Source organism: Camponotus vicinus, unplaced genomic scaffold, assembly GCF_025532165.1.
Source record: "Camponotus vicinus isolate PSW18456_S1 unplaced genomic scaffold, iyCamVici1.0 SCAF_1, whole genome shotgun sequence".
NCBI lineage: Eukaryota > Metazoa > Arthropoda > Insecta > Hymenoptera > Formicidae > Camponotus > Camponotus vicinus.
This window is the reverse complement of record NW_028141945.1, coordinates 7,740,883-7,764,514: the sequence shown is the minus strand read 5'-3', so window position 1 is coordinate 7,764,514 and position 23,632 is coordinate 7,740,883. Positions and strand designations below refer to the sequence as shown.

Here is a 23,632-nt window from a genome sequence, read left to right as displayed (position 1 = left end):
TATGTACAAAATAATGAGAGGAATCAATTGGTGTAAAGAAAACACATAGTTGTTTTTAAGAAAAAATATGGAATTGTTAATTGCAAATTACATATTTTTTCTTCGAAACAACTATGTGTTTTCTTTACACCAATTGATTCCTCTCATTATTTTGTACATAAAACTATTAAGGTAAGATAATCGAAAAATGAATATTTTACAAGATATTTTACGGTTTATGTAAAATTAAGAAATTATTTCAAGCCTCATAACTCAAAAAGTACTTAACGGAAAGGTACTTAATTATAGTGTTTTGGAAAGCTCTCGAAATATGCTACAAGAATGTACAAAAATATATAGGGTATTCCATTTAAAAAAATTGAAGTGACCTTCACGTGACCTTCAAATGACTCTTCAAGGTCAAACCAATGATACCATCTTATGGCCCCCTCGAAACCATACAACTTTTGTCTAAAACATTTTTCTCTATCTTGCTTATTTTTCGAGTTATTTGGCTGCCTAAGTTAAAATGGGTCATCCTGTATAAGTTGAAAGGTAATGTTAGATATTTGCATTAATTTCGAAGATTTTTTGTTCTATTTCTCATTAAATCATTCTCATTGGATACATGTATAAATGCATACATTTTATTATTACTTGTAAAAATTAGCAATGCAAAATAAAAATATATTTAAGTAAAGACGAAATATCTAAAAAAAATATTATATGTTTATAACTTGTTATTTTAATTTCAACTACATTTTTGCTGTAATCTTATTAAATTAACGTTAATGTTAATCTAATATTTTAACATGTTTTGATACTTGCGTATTAATTTTTTAATTATGCAAACGGAAAAAGAGTTACACATATTTGCATATAAACTTAAAAACCACTATGGAAACAACTCAATATGCAACCTGAAAATCTATCTTACAAAACACAGATGCATTTTTAGTGTCTCTTTGTGACAAAGTCCCTTCGCTCCAGGTATTCCTTTTAATGGTGCATACCAGGAAAAGGTACACCAAGAAAAAAGGAAGAATTTTTGCTATAGTGGATTAAGACTTATAGGATTTTTTACTATAATGCGTTAAACTTACAGAGCACATTTTTATTCCTCGGATATTGATGTATTGTTATAGATTTATATATTATTTCTTTTACATTTCTTAAACTTAAATTTTCTGGCATATTGTTCAAATTTTGGAAGATTATTTTCATTATAACACAAAGAGTATACTTTATAATATATTATATATGTTTTAATAGATCATATTGCATTTAATGTCAGAGATTATTTAATGTTAAAATATTTAGTATTGTTTCTTAATAAAATTTTGGCAGAATGTTGATTACATTAACGAATGAATAGATTATCTAGCAATGCTACAGTTTTTTTTAATATCGTAAATTACAAGAAAACGATATGAAAGCATTTGTGATTTTGATGTGGGTCTTAATATTCATTCTACGTTACTGTGGTACCGGAAGAGAAGGGCAGAAAAGAAACTTGAGAAATCCTTTTCATTGTAGGGCATTTCTAGACCATCTACGTTTGTAGAAACATTTATCTAGATATGTATATATATATATATGCTGTTCTGCCGTTCATTATAGCGTGGATTGTGTTATTTAAAATTTGCTCGTTACGTCTTGTGATTTTATGACGTTATAAAAAGAAGGTACGTACTCTTTACGCATATTCATTTAATATATTTTTTATATTAATTTGTACGTAGCTGTCTATCGACATAAAAATATTTTTGTAAAATTGTCTTTATATTGAATTATTAATATAAAGTCTCGTGTTTCATACTTTTTCTGTAATGTTATTTCTGTTTTCGTATAGGTTGAGGTTGTACATGTGCATATATATATATATATATATATATATAATATACATCTATATAAAACATACAGAATGACTATTCCTGAATGGGATGAAAACAGAATATCTATTCCTGAATTTATTAGAGACTCTAAAAAAAATGATCAATCTATTATGACATACAACATGTATATTACAAATTACATTCATTATCGATATGAAATTGTCAGGTTTAATACTTTCAAAAATTGGACCGTACCGTATATAAAATCTGAGAAACTTTCGGCAGCTGGTTTTTATTTTACTGGCCGAAATGAGACAATTAAATGTTTTGAGTGTCACCTAGAAATATCCAAATGGCCGAATGGAGTCAGTGTAGTAGAAAATCACAAAATTTTTTCTCCAAAATGCAGATTTGCTCGTAAACTTTCTTGTGATAATGTACTAATCGAGGATAAAAGAAACGTTTATGATATGGAGCATAATGAATTTATGTTAAACATAGAAATAGCCAAGTATCCTAATTGTCGCTTTTACCAAACTCGTTTTAATAGCTTTGCATTATGGCCTTTAATGAAAATCCAAACTGGTCAGCAATTAGCGGAGGCGGGATTTTCTTATACAGGACAAAGGGATAAAGTAGTTTGCTTTTATTGCGGCTTAATTTTGAAGGAATGGACCGATTACGAGGATCCTTGGGAAGCGCATTATAAATGGGCTTCCACATGTTTTTATATACTCACGATTAAAGGAGAACATTATTTGCATAGTCTTCATGAAGATGCTTATGTGAGCACGTCCTTAGTATTTAAATTATACAGGGTGTCCTAGACGACCCGTACACCCCTTTTCTTTCAAAAACTAAGCATTTTAGAGAAAAACGTTTTCGACAAAAATTGTATGGTTTTGAGGGGAACATAAGATGGTATCATTGATTTGACCTTGGATGGCAAAAAAATGTAATTTGCAATTAACAATTACATTTTTTTTTTCGAAACAATTATGGGTTTTCTTTACACCAATCGATTCCTCTCATTATTTTGTACATAAAAGTATTAAGGTAAGATAATCGAAAAATGAATATTTTACTAGATATTTTATGGTTTATGTAAAATTAAGAAATTATTTCAAGCCTTATAACTCGAAAAGTACTTGATGAAAAAATACTTTATTATAGTGTTTTGGAAAGCTCTCGACATAAGCTATAAGAATATGTAATAAAAAATAGGTGGTTCCATTTAAGAAATTAAAGGTGTCCTTGACCTCACCTTAACGATGCCATCCAAGGTCAAACCAATGACACCATCTTATGTTCCCCTCAAAACCATACAATTTTTGTCGAAAACGTTTTTCTCTAAAATGCTTAGTTTTTGAAAGAAAAGGGGTGTACGGGTGGTCTAGGACACCCTGTATATTTAAATTATATGATATATATATTTCTTTCTAAAATAAATATTTTTATTTAAAGGAAAGAGAAAGAAGGATAGTACATGCTAGTGTGAGTATTTTCTTAGATTATTTAAATTATATAATATATATATATATATATATATATATATATATATATATATAATATATTTTATATATAATTATATATACATATAATTATATATAGTTATATATATATATATATATTTCTTTCTAAGATAAAGATTTTTATTTGTAGGAAAAAGAAAAAAAGGTAGTACATTATGTTTGTCCAGAGAAACGTGCTGAGGCATTAGACAGTATTAGAATATATGTGAAGGACCTTCAAAGTTCACGAAATAATATAAAAGATGTAACAAATAATATTTCACCAACTAAAGACAAAAGTATTAAAAAGAAAAATTTGGATAAGTTATTATGTGACATAGATGCAAAAACTAATTTTAGAAGTGACATTTTATGTATAATTTGCTTTGAAAAGGAACGAAACATGCTTTTGGAACCGTGTTGTCACATATTGACGTGTGTCGATTGTTATAAAATAGCGTTGAAAGTGCAAAACAATAAATGTTCTTTTTGTGGTGAGATAGTAAAGAAATCAATTAAAATTAAGATTGTATGATCAAAATTTATAAATGAAGACTTGATACACAAAAGACTTTCTCTTTAAGTATTTTAAAATAAGAATATTGCAGACAATCGATTCATCTTATATACTTAGTAAAAGACATCATTTATTTGCATAAATTGTTTACAAGATTATAAGATAATAAATCGAGCAATTAACTTATAAAAATCGATAATTATATTTTTACAAATTATAAATTATTACAGAATTATTGTAAATTATGAATCAAATAAATATTTTTGACAGATATTGCAAAAGTTTTTAAAAATTCTCCATACCTTGTTAAAACGTTCAAAAACGTTTACGAGGAACATCGATATGAAATTGTATCAAAAGTATATAATAAAGTTTTGACGTATTTATTATATAATATTTATGCCTCTTATGGCATTAAAAATATTGTTATACCAGTACCAATGTTTCGTTCAATAAATTATTGCTTTCAGTTATAGCTTTGGTTTATACATTATGCGAATTATTCTCAAAAAAGTGAAAAAATGCATTCTTGTTTTAATCGAGATTCGATCTAAGCTTCTTTAACAAGATTCTTTAAATGATAATATTGCATTTATCGCTTAGATAAAAATTGTATACATTTATTAATTCTAAATAATCACAAATTCATCAGTCGCTAAGTACTTTTAACTGAAATCTCGACTCAATAGGATCGTCTATATAAGCGTAATTAATACGCTCGTAATGTCCATCACTCCACTTATACATCTTCACACAGATACACAGACTACCTACAAGGTGTGCCTATATCAGACTACATTATTGATCAGACTGTCGCGAAAAATGCAATCCTGCGAGCAAAGTCAATTAATAAGATGACGAACTCTATGGTTCCCTTCATTATCAATAGCTGATCGTTTATCTTCGTTCGTTCATCTCGTAGTTTAGCTCGCGTATGCATTGTTGTTTCTTTAGCCTTATTTTGGCTACTGGATATTTTTTTAATCGACTAGTCACGTTATTTCGCTTGTTTTGCTCTCTGTCCTATATTGCCCCTCTCGCTTTATCGTAGCGAGAACGATACCGTCGTTGCGACGCCTCTGACGATTCTGATGAGATTATTACGTAATCTCACACAATCGCTTTTCCCGCGCGATTGCACTCGTTCTGGGCTCGCTTCCCGTAAACCATCCTCCTTAAATCCGCATTTACGGGCGAACGGATGCAATTGTTATGTGACCAGCCAATTAATTAAAGACTTCAACGATACGCTTTTGCCCTTTCTGCCCATGCAAATAGATCCACACTGGGTATCGCCTCGAAATCTGTGCAGCGTTTCAATTCATTTCTAGAATATAAAAGATGCGATATTAAACAATAGGTATAACATAATAGGAATTTCGAGTATCTTAATAATTCAAATCGCGCCACAAAAACAACCGAACTTACCCGGCTTGAGGCTTGAGGAACACATTGCGCTGCATGTGGGTAATATTGTCACCATTATCGCAGAATATTCGCGCCAAGGAAACATTATGCAATTGAGCTAATTGTTCTGTAATAAAGAAAGATAATTAATCAGAAGTGGAAATGAATGATAATGCATATGATTCGGAATGCATAAGATGATGTGCCAACTTACCAGGCGTGAAAGGATGCGGTTGCATCACGGAATCGTAAAAGAACCTGTCGGTACGTCGAGACCGAGAGAATTGCTCGTAAATGAGACAACGGAAAGTTGGACCAACCATGCCGTCATCCGCCGGTCTCTCTGCCATACCGCCCACGATAAGATCGACATCATCGGGATGGCCATAGATTGTACGTAGTTTGTTTACCGTCTAATAATAGATCGATGATAAATGTATCAATGATTTATTTGTCTTAAGAATGTTAAATGCAAGAGGAGAAACATTATTCAAGCTTACTTCTATGGGAATGTAATCTAAGAAATCGTCAAAGGTTTTGGCGGCAGGAAGTCCACAATATCTACGATAATAATTATATACTGGCAAGCCATGATCGCGACCACGTTCAATGTCTAAGCTGACAGCATCCAAACCTAAATTGTTGCCATTACTGTACAATTTGCTTGTCATCTGTAACGCAAAAGTGATGATCGTTATGAAAAATTCTTTTTGATCGTATTATTATCAGCATTTATATAAAAGAAAAAAAAGAACGTTTGACTTACATCTGAAATAAGGCTAATGTCCATTCTCTGGCTAGTCTGAGTAGCGAGACCGCGAAGTAATCCGTCAAACACTTCCTCCGATTCGATTACACGCGGATTGAAAAAATGCTCCGCCAGATTCAACGTTTTGTTCTGTTGATGAGAATTATCCGGTAAACTGGAACAAGAGAAAGAGCCATGAATATCGTCGTGCATATTTCTATAAAAATTATTCTTCGTACTATAATATATATTATGTTTACCTTAGATTTCCTTGCATCAGTGAGTTCAAGAAACGTAAGGCTGCGTTAGCAACTTCGTTGCTAACCGACGGTTCGTCGTCAGAATTATAATTACGACTGTAATGGGGATAGTTTCCTATGATAAGACCAACGGCACGAACGTATCTTCTACCTAGTAAAATGGGCAACCAGTCCTTGTAAGTGATATGTTGAATCTCAGCAATTACGATCCGCCTGGCTTCCTGATACAGAGTCTCATCCGACCAATCTGGATTCAACTTGGCAAGATTATCGGCGATGCGATTATGTTCGCGATGCCAGATCGTGTGGAGCACGGCTAACTGAGGTTCAATATTCACACGATCGTCACCTGGTAGACGTATAATTATTGAAATAATTTAAATTGTCTCAGAACCATTATACATGATATATATAAATGAAATTAACAAGTACCGGAATTGTAGCAATTTTCTCTGCATTGCGATGCGGCATCTCCTTTTGGCAAGTATGTGTGATTGTTTCGCACGTCAACGCGAAGATGACCGTTTTCAAAAGTGCGAAGCTTACGAGATTTCTTCAGGGTAGATCCGTAAATCGTTGAACCGTCCACAAAGTGGCTTACCTGATTCATCTGTAAGTTATATTTAAATTAATAGATTATTATTTGGATAATAAATTGCGCGAATCTTGAGTGACAATGAAAATTATTTTTTTTTAATTTTCAAGGTAATCGTATTATATGTTTTTTTGAAATAAGGTACTAAACATACTTTTGAATATGGAAAATAATAACCGCGTACCTGTTCTATTGGCCCCAAAGTGCAGTCTGATTTTAAGACAGGCAAGGAGCGAACATAATTCATGCATCGAATATCATGTTTGCCATAAACGGGATCGCCATAGGACACGCTGATGGGAGAACAATCTGGATGAATATGACGCGGTAATAGGGTATCTCCATCACCCTGACAGCAAGAAATCGGTTTTCCATTTGAGACTGTAATTAAGAAATAATTTCTTTAATGATCAAATTATGACAAAGAGAATTGACATAATTTACAGATTTACACGATAGCTTGCTTTAACGTATCATTTCTAGATCAGACGTATCAGATTCTGATATTAATACAATGACATTTGTTTAAGAAATTTTTCAAGAAAATATATCACGTGATTTACCTAACGAGAAATATATATTTCCTATTATTAAAATTTGATTGAGATTGCAAAATTATATCAAATAATTATCAATATTCAAATTGGCTTGTAGCAATTTTCTTTGCAATTACTTGTGCAACAAGTGAGAAATTAATCTATCGATAGAGATTGAGGATTCAAATTAGATACACACGTTTAAATTTATCCACTCACCCATTTTACGTACTGCGGTCTGAGCTATGTCGTGAGCGATGAATTGGCTCCATTCCATTACGGCCAGTGTTCTGCTAGCATCCGATTGATCATTGGCAGTGGATAAAGCGGCGCTTATGAGTCTCGGACTTGGCAGTGGTTTCTTCGTATATCCGATACGCCTCGGTTGTTGGAAGCCTGCCCAAATCGAACATTAGATTTCTGTCGCGTAAATAGTCAAAGTCGCAAAATCGGAGTAAATCGGTGCTACTTTGGCGCGACGTGGTGCTTTTGTTGAATATTCGCGAGACAGAATAAATCATAATTATCGAGAGCAAAATCATAACGGAAAACGATACGACAATTCATAAAATGATCAGCTATGAACACTCGCATGATGTTGAAATGGCATCATATATGTCACTGTTATTGTGATTACTCCGATTTTGGCGAGCTGAAATACGCGCGCGTGCTTAAAATGGTACGCGTGGCAGTGCAGCACGAGAGAAGATTATAAAAATATCTATAGCTGGATATAAATATTCTGTTCTAGCTACAAATAGGCGAGTTTATCGCCAGCTGTACTAATCTCGAGATCCTAACTGCGCCTACCTGCCTTGCTCGCGCGATAAATTTAACAGGGAACGATCAGGGGAGTAATTTCGTTTGCATTGTGACATATATGAAACGAATCGTAAACAAGCGTGCTGATGTAATCGTATCATTCATTCGCGAGAATGAATTTCATTCCTGGCACTGATCGGTCCCTGAAGAATCCTAAATCTCGTGCTGCAAAGCGAGTCGGTACTTCGACTACAACGACTTCTACGTTCTGATGCGTTGTCGAACGACGAGCCGTTTATTGCTGCTATTAAAGCGTGGCAGAGAGACGCGATTGTGAAACGAATATATAATCGACGTCCTAGCATCGAAGTTACGGCCGCTCAGATCGAGAACGCTCGCAGAAACGTCCCGCGAACTTACTTGTAGATGATCGATAAAGGCACTCGAACGAGTGAACCGAACTGGGAGAAGATTCTAAATGCGATTTTTAAAGATACTAAGAATTCGTCGCGAATGTGTTTCTACGAGCAATTTCAACGACTGTTAAAAGCTGAGAAATTCAAGCGAGAGAATAAAGAGTATCTCTATTTTGTCAAATATAAAATTTAAACTTGGGAATATGCTATGTACCTACTTCATCTCGAGGCGCGTATATTACGTAAAATATGTATTGGCCGGCAGATATAATTAGAACTATCTATTTAAGCGCGACCAAATTAGATATGACTCCCAAGTCGAGTTCCCTCGCTCGGGTACCTTTGCGAGAGCCGCGTATTGGCGCGAATTGAACAGAAAAGAATTCCAACTAGTGTTATATAATAAATATGATACATTATTAGGTATATCCGAATTAGTTTACATACACATTTTCTACTGCTGGATAGAATCTCCCGGGGCACCCTATTGTAGGCAGTATTATTCACTGCTACACTCAGGCATTTTATGCTCTATGTGCCTTATCGCACAACAACTGTAATGCAAATCACAGAATATAATTTGTTAAGCCAATCGACGAACGTTTATCCATTTGCGCCCAAGGATCAGTATGTATATTTTTATATATGTGTATATATATGTGTATGCATGTATACATCTAGTATAAATCGACATACATACGTACATATTACATATATGTGTCTACGTTTGTATATGTATATACGTGAATGTGTCTTACGGAGATGATAAGTCGGATAGGTAGGTTGAAAGATCGAGGTTGCTGGTTCGCGTGATAAGACTAAGCATCTAAAGATGCTATTTTGCTTGGATTGAAAAATAAAAAATGCGATATCTAATCGGTAGGTTTTGGATGATACCGGCCCCTTAAAAAGTACGCGACATAAGTAAATGACATAAATTGCAGAGAGCGAATTGTTCGCAATTTTATCGTGAATTCTCCACAATGCGAATTTTTTAACGCTTTCATTACGCTATTTATAGATTAGATTTTTCTATGCGCGATATTACAACAAAAAAATGTCAATTATCTAACATGGTTTTTTATGAGCGCGATAACCGTGAAATAAAAGACGTGACTATGTTCCTATCGTATGAATGATATTCAAGATATCGAATTCTTGTACATCTGATATCCTTTTGAAAAAAGATAGTTTTTATCATGTTCTCATATTCCTATTTTTTAAATTTCAATCCATGAATGCGATATTTTATCTTGTTTTTAATATTACAGATTAAAATAAGGCCAAAATATTGCAAATAAAAAATGAAAATAATAGTGAGCCCTGATTTTACACATTAATATTCGGTATTTAATCTCTACGGAATACGAATAGATCACTGTTATAATTTAATATTATCTTCATTTATCATCATTTTTTAAGTATTGATTTCAAATTCGCATGTTCCATATTCTAGGATTAAAGTGTGTTAATTATACACTTAACTGTGAAAAAAATTCCAAGTGTCTTAGAATCTATTATACTCGAAAGAAAGCGCGCAGGACAAGAAGCTAAATGTATCAACATGAATGACATTGACGTAACGCGGGGAATGCAGTGTGTCGTTTGGTGAATTTATATTCATGTAACAAGAAGCTCGAGAATCTCGCAAGTCCGCAGAAAGAAGATACAATAATAATCTGACTCGGGTGGACTCGAGTGAAATGAAAACAAATTACGCATCCCTCTTTATCTACGTTAGCATAGCCGTAGTATGACACATGTATTATCATTCTACTGCGACTGGGCGAATAGATAATCGCCGCATGGTCGTCATTATTTCTAACTGTCATTTCCAAATAAAAATATTTATCGGGATGACTAAACAACACGAACTTTTATCAGCACGTATCTTGTTGCGATGACGCATTCCCGTTGCTATGTCTTCTCGAAACGCACGTAACGATATAATTGATATGCAACTGCGAACGAGTAAAGCAACACTTACCTAACACCGATTATTATTCGTGACATTTGTGGTAAAAATTCCTAGTGCGCGTAATCGAGTTAAATATCGTGGAAAACTTTCAATGTTTTGTAATCTCATATTTTCCATTCATTACGACATATTGTTATCGATACTTTGATTTGAGAAACATATGACATGATTTCGCAACTCTGATTTATTGAAAAAATCTTGTCTCGTTCAAAACTGACCCTATTACAAGAAGCAAATAATCTCCTAAGGAACAGGATGAGCAGAGGGAGGGAAAGGAGACTCTGATTCGAATGGAATTGCGGAAAAGAAGGGAGAGCGCAAAACGTTCAGAGGCTGCAAATAATTGTACCATTATTATTCCACACAAGAAGTAACAACAAAGAGTTTACGACAAAGAGCGCGCGTTACGAAATTTCGTCCCGTGCAAAATCCCAAGGGAGGGGTTTGATTTGCGCGCGGGGGCTGCTTACGTTCCGCGACTGGGTCGAAAGTATGATGTGACGCGCGATCAGCAATTATTTCCCTAATAATCTATAATAGCGACGTGACGATCGATAAGCAATTCAAGCCTGGACGAGTGATGATGAGAGAACGATGCCATATCGCGAGCTAATGTCGTTGATAAATGGGGGCGTGGGGGGGGGGAGAAGGCTAGAGAAAAAGGGAGCGCGATCACAATAGGAGACACCCTTACCGTCAAAATATTGGGAGAACAGTATTCTAGAGTATGCGGTCATTGCGCTGCCCCAGCTCGGATTTTCAATGTTGTTGCAAGTGCCGTCGATGCTGCGGTACTTTGACATTTCATCGCATTCCACGTTATGCATCGCGGCGCAAGATTCACCGAGCGGGGTGCCCTGTAGGCCGAGGGTCGATATGAGATGGGCGCAGTCATTATTATCTAAACCGAACCTGCGATAAAATAAAAAAAATTGAAATATGAATTATAATTATAATTAAATTTTTATTATGATTAAAATCGATTGTAATTAAATTAATTTCGACTCGCGAGGAGAAGAATATCGATTCGAATGACAGATGATAGTAAACTATGTATTAATAATATTACAAAATCTATATAAATTGTATAGTGAAGTATCGAAAATTTTGACGATTAAAAAAAAAAATTGTTGAAAAATATCTTGATTAATAATCGACACGTACCTTCGGCACTTTAGATCTCTGAGGTATAACGATGCTTTCCCCGCTACGATTGCATCGATACTCCTTTCGAAAGCATCTGTGGAAGGATTGGAATTCCAGAATTGTTTCTCAGCCGGACTCTGCGCCTGGAGTTCGATACCGGCATTCGCGAGATTTCTTTCAAGAGTGTTCAGCTTATCGACTATCGCCCGCGCATATGTGATGGAATTGTTTAGGGTAGTTCCATCGATCCTGGGGAATCTTCGAGTTTCTCGACGGACCGTGTTTACGATGACATCGGAATCGTAGTTAATGGCTGGTAATCCTGAAAGCGGTTCTTTGAAATATTTCGAAACAATGAGTGAATTATAATTTATAAATAACATGCGATGTATCGGAAGATGGCTTGAATTTTTGTTCCGAAATAAGACCGATCAAATGTTATCGGCATGTCTGGATTAGATCCAAAATAATTGCTAAATTGATGCGAGTCCAGAAATAGATAGCACATGTAATCATGTAAAAATACAAATTTATTTTTTCATCGAAAATGTGCGATTCTATAAAATAAAATAGCATAATACGTATAAAATATATTTAAAAAAAGACCATAGCAACACGTTTCAACATTATTAATTATGCAATCTTAATTTCAACTGAGATATTTACTACCAAAGTATTTATGGAAGTATTTGCGGTAATCATAAAATTGCTTCCTCGACTTTTTGCGGTGTGAAATTTTTAATTAAATTCTAATTAAAATTGAATTGCGGTAGATTCTTACCATTGTAATTGGCAAGATAAGTCTGCAGCGACTCGGGCAGCTTATGCGTGCCGATTGAGTGGGAATGTCCTAGGAAGCCCATCGTCTGAAGGGACACCCAGAGGATCGCCAAAGTTGCAATGGAACCCGCCATAACACCGCCGGCTGCACAAAATGAAATGACCGACTAGTAAGATCATTGAGACGAGATGCTCTACTCTGCATCCCAACATGTGTGACTCACGCACTCGCACTGCGTTTCAACTTATACGCGCGGCGCAAAGTGCGCGACGTCGTTGGCTCTTGTCGCGAATGAAAATGTAATATTAATATCACGTAGCTCATCCGAAGAAGGATGTCGCTGCGCTTTGTTTGGCTCTCGTCCCATTAACGAATACATACATAATAGATATGCATATAGTGCACAAAGAGCATTAATTAACGACGAATTAATGAATTTATGTTTCTCTTATCATTTCCCACGTTTGTGAAAATGTGACAGTCGGAACTTGATTCTTATTTCACGTTGATATTGAACGCGGTCTTCATATCACACACATTCAAAACACTCCGATTAAATATAATTATTCCGATTTGATTGCTCTAATTATCTAGCATAATAACGCTAATTTTATTTAACGCTATTTAACGCATCTAAAACACACGCCCACCTATATGTAAATTTAGTCTTTAGAGCAGAGAATTCTATTTTCTCATTCGTAGTAAAAGATAGAAATGGCCTTTGTGTTCACGTGCTCGCTGAATGTTACGATTCTCATTGGTGTGAACTGAAATATCAGATATTCTAAAAAAACTTTCGCCGAATCAGCGAAACGCTTCTCTTACGTCGCGTTTTAATTTAATATTAATTTAATTAATTAAATTATCTTTGATATTTTTCTCGTTATGAAAATCATTCATATTTTTTATTATTGTTAACATGTTTTTTAATGTGCAATATATTCCGCGATATTAAATTTTACGATACAGACGACACAGACGAGACGTTTAACCTCGGTGAATTTTCAAAGAAATATATTTGCATTTCAATGAAATGAGAATGAAATATTTAATAAATAATGTCAACATTTCAAAGGTGACATGCCACTCTCTGGAAGATTTAAAAATATTTTATAAATAAATTCACATTATGTAATCGCGATGGTATAAAAAATAAAAGTGCATCTTGCGTTGTTAAATTTAGGGTCAATCAAATGCATAGGTAGATGTAAGTGTTAGATAATAAGCGGCGTATTTTTTCGCCGACGACCTTCGCGTATGTTGTCGGTTATTTATAGCGAGACTATATCGGTGAAATAGCGTGTGCCTGTGTGCAATTCCTACTCGTATCTCGTTAATGTGGTAAACACGCGCTGTTCACGTGCATAACGCGTGGCCAGATGCGGGCAACTCTATTCGTTATCACGTTGATAAGACCTCCTCTTCCACAATTGCATATAGCGAGTGTTTTGACGACATTGACAAGGCAAATAAGAGTTACGAATTTCCGTCTGTCCAGAATTAGACCTAAATCAAATAATTCACTCAACTATCTATGACGAATATATTTTGTTGAATCTTCTGCGATATTATTGAATATGATAAATATGTCGTGTATTTTAAGATTATTTTCGTTGTTATTCATTTATTTTCGTTGTTATTCATTAATTATTATATATTTCAAAAGAAGATTAAATTTGTTTCATCCAGAAAGATAATGCAGATAAATGAATTAAATGATAATGTTCATTAATAATATATAGAATTATTGTATAATAGCTCTTTTTATTAAATTATTAATTTTTATTAAATTAGTAATTTAATATTACTAATAATATTGTTTATATTATTCTCACTTAAGAGACTTTGGTTGGATTTTGATTATCTAATAATATGTCAACTAATGATTCTTTTCGTAATTATAGGATCGATATCTCATATAGGATCAAGTATCTATTTTGATCTCGAAAGCGATAACGGCAACTTGTATAAAAAATTTTTCTTGTAAATTGATGAAGTTGTTGACATGTATGCAAATTGCAGCTGGTCGATATGCAACATCATGGTGAGTCTTTCCTATGTATGTCTATCGCGAGCAACAAAACAGCATAATTAAAAATGCAAACGTTCATTCGCGAGACACGTGAACAACGAGAATTGCGACGTGATAGCGCCACTAATATTAGCATATTCTGTAAACAGATTTAACTCTTGTTGTCGGGAACAAAAAAATTTATTCTTTCCCTTTATCTATTTTTCTTCATATTTGATGTGTTTACAAAGTAATGTGATGTATTCTCATGATTGTGTAAGCACACTTTGTGTTACAAGCGTACTCAATGATAACGATATCATCTCAAATTCTCTATCTCTCTCTTTCTCTCTCTTTGCCGAATAGATTATGTACGTAAAAAAATATATAATTATTTTTCTAATTCCGAAATATTGATCCCTTCATGAGGATAAATATTCCCTATATCGATACTTGTAAATACATCTGATAAATCATTACCGGGCACATGATCCATAGGCTTCTCCAATCCGTGCATTGCGTAGACCCAACGATTATTGTCGACCGGTGCGACGAGAAACATTCTCCGACAAAACGCAGCCAGGTGCAGCGAAAGAATTCGCGATTTGTCGTTTTCTCTACGTGTTAAGTAAATCGTCAGGACAATTCGAACAATTCTTCACGCGAGTTACCGCGATCTCGTCGGCTTTCTAAGAAAGCAAATGTCAAAATTCCATGGATCTCGCGGCAAGAAACGACACGAGTTCGCGAATTAACACACACACCTGCGTCAAGTGTACTCGTGGCGACCGACAGAAACGCACTTCGACGATGGCAACAACGACGGAGTTTCGTGCTGCGAATACAGATTCCCCTCTCCGTTCCTCCTTCTCTGTCTCGCTAAGTAGCTTATCGAAGTGCCTTCTTGCACTCGTGTCATTCATTTATTTATGCGAGCAATCTCGGTCCCGCCCCCTTTTTTATCTCAGGCTGAACGTGAGTGTATGCGAAATTGCGATATCGATTAAAAGATACTCGACTATGTTTATCGATTCTCGAAATATGCGTTATCTCTTTGTCCCTGGCCCTGATTCATTAAAGATACGTTACTGAGTATACTCCGATATACAGTATCGTTCATCTCGCTCCTTCTCGTATACCTATACGCGGCTCCGCTTTTATGTCTCGCTCCATTCATGCTCTCTCTCTCATTCATTCTAGCTGTCGCCCTCGATCACGTGCACACGCTACGCGCATTGATTCCAAAGGTGTTCTCCAGCTCGCTCCTTCCTTCATTATTTTTCGTTCATTTCACTCTGCTCGCTGACTCGCGCGCATTTTCATTGGTTCGCCGCTTCCCCACCAAGAGTGAGTCACCTTATTTAGCTCAGAAAAAAAATTCTATCACTCGGTGAGCACGTGCTCGTCCACCTCCTTTCCCCCATCGCACTCCGTTGTATGCCGGCTATCGGAGCATTGCCATAGGATTATTGTATTTCTTCTTTCGATAATACTTTAATTCATTAATTTTATCCTACATTTTTATCAGCGTTTAATCATACACTTTTTTTTTGTACGATATTGATGTAGATGTAACATGGAAAAGATGTCAAAATATTTACTCTAGATATTGATGTTTGTACCTTTTTACGTTATCTATAAATGTGTGTAAGCATATCTATCCTTCATCATTGATTTTTGATATTATTAAGTGATCATGTTTCACATTATTTCATGATTATATTAGAATTATAAAGATGCTTCGAATATAGAATTATGTATATTATTAAGAGATCTTGTTTCACATTATCATGATTATATTAAAATGATAAAGATTGAATTATTACTCACGAATATTATAAGTAAATTGATAATTTTTTATTTTAGATATTAGAAACGATAAAAATAATAGGAGCTTATTGAAAAAAGCAATAATAATGTTACTATCTTGTATTATCTCATTCTTAGCAAGAATACAGTATCACTCTTATTATAGATAAGGCTTACACATACACACACACACACACACACACACACACACACACACACACACACACACACACACACACACACACACAAAATTGAACTTTATATAATATAATAGATAATAATAAATAATAAATATAATAAATATAACAAATATAATAAATAATAATAAAAAATATAATAAAATTTTTGTATACTGAATCTATATAATCTATACTTTTAAAGATAAAAGGAAATTTTGATCTGTTTAATTTATTACATCTCCATTTAAATGTACTTTAAATTCCCTTATGGAACTATAGTTCTACTACTTCCGTGCATTCTCCTATAGATCTCCCAGTACTTTTCCATTACTTTCGCCGTAGCCATATACAGGGTGTATAAAAAAAACGTAATTTTCTATTTATTTTCTTATTAAATTTTAATTTTCTTTATCAAATTTTCATAGGGTCTTTTCTTTAAAAAAAATAAATTTCTTTAATAAAAATTCTAATATGATGCATGTGTATATTTTAAATGTTGTAAACAAACTAGAAATGGTAGTGATATCTTTGCACATAGAAAAAAAATTAATTCGACAATGTTTCTATATATAAATCTGATACCAAAAAGAGAATTGTCCACGTGTATGACATTTAATGACATTGGTCCAATAAACTCATGATTAAATTGCAGATAGAGTTTATTAAATTACTGCTGAGTGATTCGCGCGTGTGAAATAATGCCGTATAAGACTTGCGAAACAATGATAAACAACTTGATTGAAAAGTATTAATAAAAGTATTGCCAATAAAAGATAATACAAATGATAGGTCGTATAAAAAACTTCTAGCATCTTATTCGATTAAATTAAACCTTGATAATAAAACTGTTATGATCAAAGGAGGATTTATAAAAAGAATGAGTCGAATGAATGTCACTTATGTACAGAAATTATAAGATTATGTAAGAAATAACTGAGTATTTTTTAAAGTAATATTTAAGATATTTTAAGATATTCTTTTTTTATCTATTTTCATAAAACTTATTGCAATTATTTATATAATTATTTATAAATTATTTGAAATTATTAATGAAATAAACAAATAGAAGGTATGTACACTCGCGATATCAATTATATATTTTAGACATAAAGAAAGATAAATCACAAACAAAAAAAACGAGGTATTTTTTTTACTTTACCATTTTTTATTTGCACATTTGACGTAGGCATGATATATAAAAAGAAAATGATAAAAAATTTTTCTTCTTTTTTTAAAATATTTGGACACACATACACACACACACAAACATACACACACACGTGTGTGTGTGTGTGTGTGTGTATGTGTGTGTGTATGTGTGTGTGTGTGTACAATAGAAATAAATGCAAGAATTTTTAAGAATAATAATTGCTTAATTTATATATAATGACATTAAATTTAATTTATTTCTTACTTTGCTTTATCTTTTTTGAAGAGATAAATTGGTGAAAAATTATTGGAAGAGATTAATTGCAAAATTGAAAGTCATCTTATCATTCGATCTGTAGATATCTTTCTCTAAAAAATTGCATAATAACTAAAAGTTTGTTTCTAGAATTTTAACGCAATTTAGGCCGATCCCTATAATCGACGAGTATCTTGTCATGACAATACATGCAGAACTTTCATCGTGACGTTTATTCGCGACGATGCGCCGCATGTCATTCAGGTCGACGAACGCGGGCTTACCTAAATACGATTTCTTGCAGCGTTCTATTAGATAGTCGTCTAGGCAGTCGAATATCTCAACGCCCATCTTTTTTCCTTTGGAATGAATGTTGAGAGGGCTGTGGGAGACGCCCTGTTTGCTCGCGGATATTACACCGATGATCACGGCTACTCCTCGCGGGAATACGCGGCGCGCACTAATTATATGTATATATATACATATATCCACCCGTCCAATATCCACCCGGGATCAATATGTACCCGAATATCGGCTCGCGCAACTTCCCCCTTTCGCGCCCCTGAAGAATCGCAATTTCAGGATTCTTTTACGAACAAACAAATTTTATGCCGGCACTACTCGTACGAATTTCTTTTGTATGTCAAATTAATAAAACGAACGGAGTCCAACCACGGAGCAGCTGATTCTGCTGCATCGACTCTGAATTTGGTTTCCCTATCCTACTCTTGCTCGGTCGATCGAAGTTTTCTTACCCTCCCTTAACGCATGCGCATTTTGATCACGGAAGTCGCTGTGCGTAGGTCTATGTCGCATTCGCTATAAACATAGCGTAGATTGTTCATAAACAAAAATCAGATGTAGAAATGCAATAACAGAGATAGCGATATTTAATGAGTTTTATCTTTTTTTTTTCTGTAAAAAATACAAGGGACGAACTTATGAAAAAATTTGCTGACTGAAAATTAACTTGAATCTTTCATTAAATACTTTTATTTTTTCTACTCGATTGAATAGATTTTTTTCCCCTTACAGATGGAAATAAAAATAATTTATGCATTCTATGTTTATGAATTTTGTTAATACCCTACGTACTTTGTATTGTATCGAGAATGTCGGTCAATGTCAACGACATTTAATAATATGTTGATGCTAATTGCATCGCTTATTTAATCTTTGCACTTGTCTGGTGATTATCTGATTATTCGGTGACATAATAATAGGAAATGTGATTAAATTTATTACATAATGAAAATGTAAGTTTTCATGTAAAATACTAAAGATGCATCACGATCATTAATTTTTATTTTAATAATAAATTCTCAATCTAAAATCGATTTGATCTTATTTAAAATGGCATTAATAATTTTTAAATTACAAACAATTGAAAATAAAGGAATTATCTGTAGGAAAGTAACTATACAAATTTTTATGATGCATTTAAGAGCAATAAATCTTACTATTTTTTTCAATTACAATGTAACATCAAAACTTAATTTAAATAATTTTAAAATTTTTAATAAAGATTTAATTTATTTAGCATCCTTGGATTTTTTAAATAAAATATATTTATATAAAGAAATAAAAAAAGAGAAACAAAAAGAATTGTATGGCATTAACTCGATCTGCTAATTATTGCTAGAAGTGAGATGAAATGACGATAAAGCAAATTCGAGATAAACCGAATCTCAATCCGAGTGCTTGTCAAATGCCTGCAGAGCGCTGAGAATAGCAAGAAGCGGTAAAGAGGCCGGTTAAACTAGCACGTGATACGAACGTGATTGTGAATCTATGAACTTCTCACTTTATCTCTTTCCTAATTTTCTTTCTAAAGAAATCGGTTGCATCGCTATGCAACTCTATTTCTTTTCTTCCTTTTTTTCTATCATATATTTTATATGAATTTAGATATGAATATAATTTTCTATTTTTCTCCTTTCGATTTTTTCTCTCTATTTCCTTTTTAATTTTGATAATCGAGATATATCAAAATTAAGAATTAATAATAATTGACCTTTATTTTACAAATTTATTTTTAAAATATAATAACTTTCTAATTGATACTAAAATGATTTTTATTTAATAAAACGATATTCGTATATTTTTTTATTTTTTATTAAAAAAATTTGTATCAAGTATATGTATATTTTTTTTCTACAAAGGAACATTTCATTAAATTGCAGAATGCATATAATAGTATTAAATTGATTTTATACAACTGTAATATAACTAGTGCATACAGAGGCATCTAAGGACACAAATCGCAACTCTCTAGTAATTTATACTTTATATTACTTATCAAACAATGATAACCTGATATTTAAGCTGTTTTGAATTTTGAAAGTATGTTATGTATTGTGCTATTTTATACAATATAATTTTAATATAAAATCCTTGATATGAACACGCGAAAGATAAAAAAATTGCGAAGATTTTAGAATTAATATTCGAAATAATTTGAAGAATAATTTAAAGATAACGATAATTTAAACATTATGTAAGCATTATAATTTTTGATACAAATGTCCTTCAATAAGTAAAAAAATAATTTATAAATAATTTATAAAAAGTAGAGAGAGAGAGAGAGAGAGAGAGAGGGGGGGGGGGGAGAGAGAGAGTTTACAAATAATTTATTTATTTCTGCACATATGAATTTTATTGATTAGTGGCGAATCCAAATTTTGATGCAATTTTTGGCATAAAGAAAAACTTTCTTTTCGTAGATTGATAAACACAATTAATGAATTACAATACTCAACACTTTCTATTACTGGTATTTCATTAAAGAGAAAATAATTTCTAGAAAATAATTAAAGAGAAAATATTTCTTATTTTATGCGCCTTGCTTACCTAGCATTTCAAAATTGCGTCCAGTATTCTTGAAAAATTACTGTATATACAGTTTTATCAGATGCAGAATTATAATATAATCGCTTAACATTCTATTCTTCAGCACAACACACGTTATATATACTCGAGAAATTACTACCCTTTTCCGCACGATTTCAATCACCAAACCATTTCGAGTGCATACTGTGTTTACTCGAGAAGCGCATTCGATTTATATATGTAAGTAATCGTACTTACGCAAAACTATTCTTCAACTGATATCTTCACGAGAGAACGCCGATAATGTTGACAAAGCAAAATGATCCGTTTACTGAATAATGTGGTCCCTTTATATTCTTGGCAACGTCGCTTCGATAACCCCCTCTTTTTTTTGTATTCGAGAGAAACAGTTATCTTAAGTTGTGACGCTTTTGGATAAAGACAAAATAGATTGGCTGGGTCGCTCCGGGTCGAATCTTTACCCCAGATAGAAAAGTTTATCACGACTTGTGATGCGATCACGCATTTATACAGGGTGTCCCATTTTAATGTCCCACCCCAAATAACTTTCTTATTTTTAATTTTAGAAAAAGATGTTTCAGACAAAAGTTGTATGGTTTCAAGGGGGACATAAGGTGGTGTCATTATTTGACCTTGAATAGTTGCTTCAAGGTCACGTAAAGGTCACCTTCAATTTTTTAAATGAAACCCCTTACTTTCTATTGCATATTCTTGTAGCTTATTTCGAGAGCTTTCCAAAACACTATAATTAAGTTAGTTTTCATTAAGTACTTTCCGAGTTATGAGGCTTGAAATCATTTCTTAATTTTACATAAATCATAAAATATCTAGTAAAATATTCATTTTTCGATTATCTTACCTTAATACTTTTATGTACAAAATAATGAGAGGAATCAATTGGTGTAAAGAAAACACATAATTGTTTCGAAAGAAAAAATGTAATTTGCAATTAACAATTACATTTTTTTTTTCGAAACAATTATGTGTTTTCTTTACACCAATTGATTTCTCTCATTATTTTGTACATAAAAGTATTATGGTAAGATAATCGAAAAAAGAATATTTTACAAGATATTTTACGGTTTATGTAAAATTAAGAAATGATTTCAAGCCTCATAACTTGGAAAGTACTTAATGAAAACTAATTTAATTATAGTGTTTTGGAAAGCTCTCGAGATGAGCTGCAAGAATATGTAATAAAAAGTAGGTGATTCCATTTAAAAACTTGAAAGTGGCCTTCACGTGACCTTCAAGTAACTATTCAAGGTCAAACTAATGACACCACCTTATGTCTCCCTTGAAACCATACAACTTTTGTCTGAAACATCTTTTTCTAAAATTAAAAATAAGAAAGTTATTTGGGGTGGGACATTAAAATGGGACACCCTGTATAGTCTTGAGAAATTGACGAGAATGATGCCACGATGGAAAAATTGGAGAAAAAAACGTATAGAGAGGGAGATATGATTTATAGAACGCAATTGCGTAAACAAAGGGTTCGAGTTTAATTGTATATTAATTGTAAATAAATATACCAATGTGTAATTCACTTGATTAAGGGATTTTTAATATGCAGATAAAAATTTTTCTCTTTAGCTGACATGGCTTCTATTTTTTAATAAAATTAGTTAATAATATCGTTTCATACAAAGCGCAAATTATAAGTACAAAATATATTTTTTATTTTATTTTAGTAAGTTTGACAGCAGTTCTTTACATTTTTGAAATTCGTCCGATCAAGATGTAATAAATATCACGAAATAAATAAAACTAGCCCCAACATAATCGGTATTTTTTGCAAGTCTTTATCTTTATTTTTTTTAAGGATATTGAAATATGATGCCAAAGATTATAATATTTTAATATTGCATGATTATAAACGAAAATTGGAGCAATCGAGGAAAAAACGATGAAATATATTGCTTGCTTTGGTGATACACGTAATTGTGAAATCCCAGGTTTAATCGGTATTTCCTAGCAAACCTATATTCCTGTGTAGCAAACCTATATGCTAAGAAATAATCATTAAAGCACACACGTCATTCAATCTATGTATACTAAGAAAAACATTTCTTATGCTTATGCGACTAATTATTCTAGATTCGGAGTATTCCGTTCCATTTTATGCTACGTTTAAGAGCGTGACACATATCAACAATGATGCCAACGATCTTCTTGACACCCGATCTTCCAAGTTATTTGCATTCACGGTGCAAAGTCTTCTTATGCTTTATAGGAAAACACGCGCTCTTTTGCAAGTTGATAGCTTCAAAATAAAAATGTTACACATTATTTCACATTGGAATTAAACGATGTATATATAATATTTATTTATATTATATAATTTGATATTACACATGTATATATGTATATATATATATATATATATATATATATATATATCAATTCTTTAAAAATTATAATCTGATTCATTATTTTTATAAAATGTGTTATCTTTTTACACATATTATTAGAAATATTTATCAAAAGATTATATTTTCGTATTTACAATTCTGACATTTTTTGAAAATTATTTTTTCGAAGCTTTAAAGAAACTATTTTTGTAAATTAAACAAAATTATTTTGTGTACAATTGTAAATCTTCTGAAATTGAAAATTAATATAAATTAGTCATTAAAAGAATTTGTCATTAAAAGCACAGCGTTTTGAATCTTTTTGTACGATATTTTTTCGCAGATAGTAAATAACGAAGTGCAGAATTTATGTTGAAAATAAATTGCGCGTTATCGAAGTTCAGCGGATCAATTATAAATTGTGCGATGCGTGATACATATTATCATTTGATACATTCATAAATGCCGCTAGAATTAATTCCTACTTAAATTTTTGTTTTACGCATGAGAGAATTTGCTTGTATTTTCTTCATACGGAATATCACTGATTACT

At 32.5% G+C, this 23,632-nt stretch overlaps 2 protein-coding genes and 1 long non-coding RNA gene across 7 annotated transcripts in view; 2 read left to right on the top strand and 1 right to left on the bottom strand.

Moving 5' to 3' along the window:
* The window catches only part of LOC145971313 (uncharacterized), an 84,590-nt gene that overhangs the window by 5,683 nt on the left and 55,275 nt on the right, over window positions 1-23,632 (top strand). The window lies entirely within an intron of this gene.
* LOC145971243 (baculoviral IAP repeat-containing protein 8-like) lies at window positions 1,970-3,873 on the top strand. The gene is made up of 3 exons (XM_083098715.1): window positions 1,970-2,599; window positions 3,279-3,308; window positions 3,477-3,873. The coding sequence occupies exons 1-3, from the start codon at window positions 1,985-1,987 to the stop codon at window positions 3,858-3,860; spliced, it is 1,029 nt and encodes a 342-aa protein (XP_082954841.1). The 5' UTR covers window positions 1,970-1,984; the 3' UTR covers window positions 3,861-3,873.
* Window positions 3,942-21,085, bottom strand: LOC145971226 (salivary peroxidase/catechol oxidase). 5 transcript variants are annotated; one of them, XM_083098702.1, is made up of 13 exons: window positions 20,963-21,085; window positions 12,472-12,615; window positions 11,709-12,024; window positions 11,239-11,456; window positions 7,608-7,784; window positions 7,037-7,233; window positions 6,690-6,867; window positions 6,258-6,606; window positions 6,016-6,172; window positions 5,750-5,920; window positions 5,464-5,662; window positions 5,271-5,376; window positions 3,942-5,169 (listed from the first exon to the last, which is right to left on the bottom strand). In XM_083098702.1, exons 2-13 carry the CDS (start codon window positions 12,602-12,604, stop codon window positions 5,082-5,084), a joined length of 2,289 nt encoding a protein of 762 aa, XP_082954828.1. In that variant the 5' UTR covers window positions 12,605-12,615; window positions 20,963-21,085; the 3' UTR covers window positions 3,942-5,081. The 5 variants fall into 5 exon arrangements, with proteins under 5 accessions (XP_082954828.1, XP_082954820.1, XP_082954810.1 ...); XM_083098694.1 differs by lacking the exon at window positions 20,963-21,085 and adding an exon at window positions 20,726-20,881; XM_083098684.1 differs by lacking the exon at window positions 20,963-21,085 and adding an exon at window positions 18,160-18,564.

Bases quoted from the DNA above. Each gene is read 5' to 3' on its own strand.
- LOC145971243 (XM_083098715.1), top strand. From the start codon at position 1,985: ATGACATACAACATGTATATTACAAATTACATTCATTATCGATATGAA. The intron at 2,600-3,278 runs GTGAGCACGTCC...TTTTATTTAAAG, and splicing joins GTCTTCATGAAGATGCTTAT to GAAAGAGAAAGAAGGATAGT. The intron at 3,309-3,476 runs GTGAGTATTTTC...TTTTATTTGTAG, and splicing joins GAAGGATAGTACATGCTAGT to GAAAAAGAAAAAAAGGTAGT.
- LOC145971226 (XM_083098668.1), bottom strand. From the start codon at position 15,044: ATGTTTCTCGTCGCACCGGTCGACAATAATCGTTGGGTCTACGCAATG. The intron at 12,025-12,471 runs GTAAGAATCTAC...AATATTTCAAAG, and splicing joins TTATCTTGCCAATTACAATG to AACCGCTTTCAGGATTACCA. The intron at 6,607-6,689 runs GTACTTGTTAAT...TACGTCTACCAG, and splicing joins AGAAAATTGCTACAATTCCG to GTGACGATCGTGTGAATATT.